The 7,790-nt window shown below is 41.0% G+C and overlaps 1 protein-coding gene across 1 annotated transcript; it reads right to left on the reverse strand.

Annotated features, from left to right (window-relative positions):
* Positions 1 to 2,769: 2,769 nt before the first annotated feature.
* rtn2b (reticulon 2b) lies at positions 2,770 to 5,555 on the reverse strand. The gene is made up of 7 exons (XM_070983097.1): positions 5,543 to 5,555; positions 4,104 to 4,311; positions 3,845 to 3,983; positions 3,392 to 3,461; positions 3,230 to 3,276; positions 2,992 to 3,050; positions 2,770 to 2,872 (listed from the first exon to the last, which is right to left on the reverse strand). Exons 1-7 carry the CDS (start codon positions 5,553 to 5,555, stop codon positions 2,770 to 2,772), a joined length of 639 nt encoding a protein of 212 aa, XP_070839198.1.
* Between the last annotated feature and the right edge of the window lie 2,235 nt (positions 5,556 to 7,790).

Genomic DNA, 7,790 nt, shown 5'->3' on the forward strand with positions numbered 1-7,790 from the left:
GGAGCAACATAACAATAGGAAATAACAATAAAAAAAAATTATAAATAGCGATAGAAACAAGTCAGTCTGAAACAAAAGATAAAAGTGACAACCATAACAGCAAAAACAATGTGGGTTAAGCCCATCATGCCTCACGTAAAGCAGTTTTCAAGGCATCAAGATTACTTTTAATTTGCTGCATATTCTACAGTTGTTTTCCGTCACTCACACCTAGAAAACAGATCACAAAGATGTCACATGGACAGTAAAAATGAGTTGTGATATCAGCTGTTGCTATGCAAACTGTTTCATGGCTGCATCTTTAATGGTTTGGTTCACCCAAATTACAAAATAATAACAATACTACTACTACTAATAATAATAATAATAGTAATAATATTCTCACTTCTAGTAGTAGCAGGTCAAATAGTTTGGTTTTATGTGCCCAGGTTTGGAGACATTCAACAGCAACTCTGATCGGAAACAGCTAACTCTGTATGTACTCTGCTGTTTTCATATGGACGACTTTCTACCAAAGAAATAGTCCTTATGGAAACAGCTAAAGAGTTTTCTGGCTAAATTCAACCAATATCTGCAGATCTAGATAGCACTAAAGGTAAGTGAGTAAGTATTTTCTCATTACACACTGAAACATCAGAATCAGCAGGGGTCTGAAGGCTGCTTCAACCTGCGATTAAGCCATTAAGACGTATTAGTAAGAGCGCAGCTGTGTTTTAAGTTCTGAAACACCAACCACTAGAGAGCACCAACATTTAATCTGACACACTAACAGTAGCTCGCAGGCTAAACAGCTGCTCTGAAATAACTGTTTACAGTTTACTGGCTCAGGTTTGGCAGCTGGAACCATAAAGGAATAGTTCACCCACAACTGAACCTTTTACCCTCATGTCCGTTAAAGCACTGAACATTTTTAATGTTGGTACACACCCAACCCTAATCTGTTTCTGCTGGTCTTTCAGATGATGTCACAGTTGGCCGGAGTGACAATTAATCAACTAGAGTGTTGAGTGTTGGGGGGAAACAGGCCGAGTTTGAATGTAAAACAGCACCCTCTGCAGCACAGCTGGTTCAAAGTGTCGATACTTAAACAATGAGGAAACTCCTCACGAGGTGTTTTGTGTAATTTTATGCTGATGTCTTGGTCATTTTTGGAGATAAACAATGACCACGTTCTTAAGTCATTTGGTTGATTTGGAAAATGCTGACATGGAGTTGTGCTTGCAGCCATCTGTGTTGAAACATCCGATCCTCACTGGAAGTATTCAATCGTTATATTTTGGACTGACATAAATATTAAAGAGGAAGTTCTTCAGTCAAATGTCATTTTCTTGATGCTGGAGGAAAACTTCTACTTTCTTACATTTCCGTGAAATTTCTCTCAGTCTGTCAGCGGCATGTTGTGATGCTGCTTCATTTGCTGGTTTGTTTTTTGAAAGTGAAACATGGCCGCAGAAGAGACCATTGACCCACTTTTGTGTATCAATCCTTTATTTAAGTAACTTGCTTTTTGTCTGATTATGCTAAATATTTTAACAATGGTGTAAAATCTGTAGGTTGCACTTTTATTTACTGAAATGTCCTCTGAAGACATGTTATGGTGCGGCTAGTTCACACAGTTATGCAACTGCAACAGGCAGCTTTTTCCAGCCAAAATGCTTTAAAAACTCATCTGCCCAGCACCAATCAGCAGACAGACCAGGTTAGCAACCAGCTGGTGAACACAGGAGGGCATTTAGCAGCTTAAGTAGCAAATATGTCCATCAAGGGGTCAATGCAGAGCTGAGTGAATATTGGACTTATATTCATCAGGTGAACACAAACACGACCCAGATGAACACAAATGTTGCTCTGTGCATGCTGGATGTGCAACTGTTCGCCGTATATACTCAAAAGGTGATAATATACCAATATTGTGTTCACAGTTTGAGTTGGCTGCCCATGTGTGTCCAAAAAAAGGTTTCAGATAAAATATGAGAGCAGATATAAAGTTGTCTGCCATAAGCACAGCAGTGTCACTGCAGGACACAGCAGTGTTACTGCTCTCTCTCATTAAGAGATGTTTTGCTGCCATGCTTTCTACCTTTAATAATTAGACTGACCCAAGAGGAGCAGGAAGTCACTCTTTGTACCTGATTAAATGCAATTAGCATGAAGAGCAGAGGACATTGCTCTTGTTATTTCTCATATTAGTCTCCTAAAAGTTGTCAGGAGTTCCTGCTTAGAAAGCTTTTGCTAATACTTAGGTTATGTAGGTAGGGTAGCAAGCACAACACCCTTAATGTTAATTAATGGCAGGCAATGTCCATGTCAGTTTTCTTCTATCCAGCTAACAATGAATGATGCTAAATAATGTAAGCAGCAATAATGCTTCACTGCTTCATTATGAATAATTCTGCAGCTCAACAGGAACACAGTGCACACTAGTTGTGTAAAAATAGACCTGTTTTGAAAGAAGAAAAAAAAACAGTGATATCCTGTGCCGTCCCTGCTCGGAGCAGATGACTGTGTGAACTGGTGATATTAAATGCTACCCACAGAAAGCATCTCAGTAAATAAAATTCTTCTAATCATGCACTTCCACTCCCTCTCCTTGAGTGAATGGCAGCTTTGTTTCAGCTGTCAGGATCGATTAAATCGTTCTCCCATAAACAAACATGGTGGTGGAGAAATGGAAATGAGCTGCCCCTCCAGCGGCCCCACAGAGGATGTGCCATTCCAACATCTTCCAAAACCCCAAATCCTGGGTGCTTTCAACGAACGACCAACAAGTTACTTGGACTTGGCCTTCTGTTTGAGGGCAGCTGCAACTGCAGGTTTTGGGGCAGGTTCAGAGGCAGATGAGGGTCTCACTGAATCATACAGACTGAGGCACCTGCAGCAAAACATGAACCAACGTCATAAGACAAAAACAGAACAGAAAGGTGTTGCTGTTTTGTTTGAATGACAGTAAAAGCACATAAAAGAACATTATATAAAGAGCAGGTTACTTACAGGTTTCTGACTTTCTTTACAAAAGCTCTGACTGCTCTAACGATCCTCCTGATCCGCACCTGTCAGCAAAGCAGCACAAAGGTCAGGGCAGTCAAAGCATTTCTGTATCTAATGTCTGTTTCTTCCCACGTTTAGTTCATGCATATTTTTTTATTACTCGTTTTTGAGTTATATTTTTTCTGCCTGAGTAAGTGTTGTAGTTTTATGATGTTAGCAGAAAGTTCAGTGAAACTCTCACCTGCTGCTTTTTGTACAAAAGAGGAATGGAGAAAACGGCAATCACAGCTGTTCAACAAAGATGATTTCACAGGTTTATTTCAATTTGTAAATTGCATTACGTACAAAACCCTTTCACTAAGCAACACGTATCTGTGCGATGATTGTTGAAAGAACTGCTCACCAGTTATCACCAGAGTCAGTCCGTTGGTTTCGAGGCCGACGTAGGTCAACAGATACAGGAGCACGACAAACTGAGAGGAAGAGCACAGAAGAAAATTAGATTGTTAAGTTGAATTATTCAATAATGTTTCATTAGTCCCTGTGGTGTGATGGATGTACTGTCGATCCCTCTGTGAATCAACACCTCCACTATGCAGCTCTTTCAGGTCCTGGTTTTGCTGATCGATACTAAACAAAAAATAAGAGTTGATTTAAAACTGTGGGGAACTGCTCACAGTCATATGCCCGTAAGAGCTGACAGTGCACTGCCTGCCCAGTGTTGTGGTATCAGGTAGTGTTGTGCATTTCTGTCAGTGTATTATCTTTCTTAATACTTTAGTTTGGTGAATCCTCTATGGGCTTCTGTTTTATTTATGTTTTGCACTGGGGTTGTATTTAATCATCACACTCAGACCTTAATGGAGTCGATCACGCTGTCGATGAAAATCAGGCGTTTGATCTCTGTGACAGCAAACGCGATCAGCAGCACCACCTCCTCTACCAGCATCACTGTCTCCTTATCTGTCAGAGTGCTGTCATTATCCAGATATGACCTGGGGACGGAGAGACACACGTGGACTGAGGCCCTACATTTAGCCACAAGTGCAGCATCCCTGAAAGCTTCAACCCATAGAGAGTAGTAGGAAAAACAAACCAGCGATGTCTGGACTCACTGGAAGGGGTGCACCCCGGGGTTCCAGCGCAGCACCTCCAGCAGCTTATAGTAGAGACGGAGGGGGAAGGTGACACACATTGCACCAAGACAAACGTGGGAGAGTACGGTGATGGCGCTGAGCTGGAACACACTGGCCAGACCGATCACCAGCCCCGTGAACACCACACCGGTCCTCCTCACGTTCCGCCAATACACCAGATCCACAACTGCCCAAGAAGACACACACATGTTAGAAACAGGCAAAGAACAGGTGACAGGAGAGATGGATGACAGTAGGGAGAGCACTACTTTTTAAGAGGCTCAGACTTTGTTTAAGGTCGTTTCATATCAGTTTTCCAAAGCCCTGTGAAAGTGACACCGCTTCGAGATGCAGTGTGTGTGTGTGACTGTCACTCCTCATTCAAATGACTCATGTGATCCTTTAGCTCCCTCTGTTTATTACAACAAGAGAGCTGGTGCTGACACACATCACTGTGTGTGCCGGAGACGTTTGAGGTATATGAGAGGAAAATGAGCAGGAAATTATTCAAAAACATAGTTTTTGAGAATTTAAGAACAGTTTTGGACTGGTCAGACACTCTGTTTGAACTATATGAGCAGTTTTAAACAGCAACTACACCATCAAATGTGCTGTGTTGTCTATTTGGCTTTATGTTCCAAGAAAGAAAGAAAGAAAACATGTGACATGAGGAAAGATAATGAAAATAACATGAGCCTTACATACAAATCAAGGACATCCCAAACAGTAGCATCTTTTTGTTCATCTCCTTTCTTCCCAAAATAGAAGATATTTTGAGAAAAAATATGTCTCTGAACAATTGTGTTGCTTCTAATAATGCCCATTTCTGAATGAGTAATGAATAAAAGAATAATTCCACGATGAGTCACAGTATGATATTAGATCTTCAACCGCCAAAACATTAAAGGAGCCTCCAAACTCCAGCGATAATCTCAAGGTAATTATCTGATTAAAACAAACTCTTGGGATCTCACACTTAAACATATACATAGGAAGGCACACACAAACAACAACTTGGACAAGACTCTGGTGAGGCAGAAACATACTTGTGCCGTCACACCAATGAAGTTCAACTCTGATTCTAGTCATAATAGCAACAAATATCCCCGACAAGACAACACTTATAAAGCTTCTTTTCTCATGGGACAATCTGGATCTTTAAGAATCAAACAAACAACAACATTCAATCAGCAATAAGATCTCATTTAGTTTCTTCTGTCCATCTGTCTACCAAATGAAAGACATGCTGCACTCAGTATGTGACTGGTCATCCTGTCTGTATTCACACCTGCCCAGCAGAACAGAACAGAAAAAAAAAGAAATTCTGTCTTCCTCCTCCACCTGACAGCTGGACTCTGTACAGCTCCCTGTCTGCTCTGATTCACTTTACTTAAAGCTGTCACCATTTATTTCCTTACGTTTGGTGGCCATTTCAGCTGCGATCCTTCTTGTTCTTCCTCTCTTCCTTTGCACTTCCACTGTTGGCTTCCACCCTAGGCTTTTTTTGGCCACCCCAGCTCCGTCAGCAATATAAGGCCTGGCTGGCCTAATTTTATCCTGTATTGGATACCCCCAGTTTGGATTCACACACACACACACACACACACACACACACACACACACACACACACACACACACACACACACACACACACACTCCAATTGGGAACCTGAGACATCAGCATGTACGTGTCCCTCAGCTTTCAGAGACTCTCTCAGCCAGCTGGTGGCCGACCTGGACCCAGAGGCCTTCGCATGCAGCCAGAGAAACAGCTTTTAATGTCAAATTCATCACCAGTCAGGAGTAATAAGAACACAGCCAATGTCAGCAGGCTGCTGCCTCCTCCAGCTATACACTGCAGCATTCATGACAAACTGTTGAATTTATAATAGAGCCTGAATCATAACTAGAAATACAGTGCTTCACTTATCACACTTATCAAATGCAGGTTAGAAAGACATGCAGACACGTTCCTCTGCAGGTTCATTATGTGAGATATACGTAGCCTTTAATTTCTGCTTCATGCAAGTGTCTCTGATGACACTATAGGCAGATAGCTGTGTCTATACCAACAGTAATATCCAGTTGTTGTTGTTACAATATGGTACAGTACAATAGATACTGCATGGTGCACACTATTGTGGAGGATATATGTGCACTCTTATAGCATGTCCTTCGCATTGGTTTGCTCAAATTCCTCCACATTTTTTTAATGTTCTTGTTACTCAATGTAGAATGTTTCACAACAGATATATTTCTATATAGACAGCTGATTTCATATGGTTTATTATTTATGGTTGATTTATGTTGTTGTATAGTGTACACATTTCATACATATATCTAGGATATTTGTTATTTCCCTTTTCTATTTTATTACTGTTCTACAATGGCAGCAACTGCAACTGACCCAATTTCCCCTCGAGGATCAATAAAGTATTCTGATTCTGATGCTGAGATCATTCATTTTGCTTTAGTATGACGTGGCTGCTCAAACTCCTAACAGCACATTTTACAGCTGTGAGTAAAGATGCTAATCTGTTATATTGTCCCTTCATACTAACACTCGCAGGTGTGGGAATCCACGATGTTCAGGTCTCTCCTGTGTGTTTGGAGCACATTCAAACTCAGAGGTCTGTCTCTGTTGTACATACCTCTGTGACAAGCTGCCGTCACACCATCATGACAAGCGAGTTTAATTAAACATTTGAGACAGTTTCTCCATCTTTTCCTGCCCGGTTACAGTAGAACGACAGCCCTCAAAGAAATCAAAGTAGGCCTTTGTGGAGAATTACAGAGAGTGGCGATGTGATCCCATTCAGGGAAATGTGCCAAACCAAACAGCTGTAAGTCATGTTGTGGTGACATTCATAATGATGCAAGACCAAAATCATATTTCAACTACTACAGTCAAGTCATGTATCAATCTTGTCCCTCTATAAAGTTAGAAAACATACACATTTGTGACTGCATTACTGCAATAATTGCATCCAGCCTATAACAGATGTTGCTTTATTGTCACATTAATTGTCACAGAACTATTAATCACAATCTTATTCTGGTGAGAAGAGAACTGCAACCATGATGCAGTTCAATATTTCATTTACAAAGATAGAACAATTCAATCAGTCAGAAAAATAAACGATGGAATAATACAAACATAACAACAACAATCAAATTTGCGCAGAATGTCCAGGGTCACTGCAAGCAATAATAATATTTCATGACACTGGAAACATTACAGATAGCAATCTGACTCATAATTAAAGACTGAAAGCAGCTCTGGTGTCAGGTTGTAATTGGTGGGTGATTGTATGAATCCCAGTGGAGGATAAATACACTGTCACCATGCTAAATGTATAAAAATGAAATATGACTTTAAAGGGATCATCTGTGTTGAATGAAAATAAGATTACTTCCCCTGTGTTTCTGCTTCCCACCGTCACTCACATAGCGTGTGCTAAATGGCTGCCTGTCCTGTAATCCACATCAGTGGCAGCCCATAATCCCAACCGATCAAAGGTTGAGATTACCAAAGATGTGGGAGGGGCACAGGAGGACGGTGAGGGAGGGTGAGCTCAGACATGACAGTGGTGATGCATGCTAGGCTGGGATTGGTGTACACAAATAGCCAGCCAATCACAGCAGAGGCCAGGGAAAATAACAAG

The sequence above is a fragment of the Chaetodon trifascialis genome, chromosome 16, assembly GCF_039877785.1.
Source record: "Chaetodon trifascialis isolate fChaTrf1 chromosome 16, fChaTrf1.hap1, whole genome shotgun sequence".
Classification (NCBI taxonomy): domain Eukaryota; kingdom Metazoa; phylum Chordata; class Actinopteri; order Chaetodontiformes; family Chaetodontidae; genus Chaetodon; species Chaetodon trifascialis.

Coding starts and splice junctions, on each gene's coding strand:
- rtn2b (XM_070983097.1), bottom strand. Junction 3,984..4,103: donor CCCGGGGTGCACCCCTTCCA/GTGAGTCCAGAC, acceptor CTCCGTCCCCAG/GTCATATCTGGATAATGACA. Junction 3,462..3,844: donor GCGTGATCGACTCCATTAAG/GTCTGAGTGTGA, acceptor TCTTCCTCTCAG/TTTGTCGTGCTCCTGTATCT.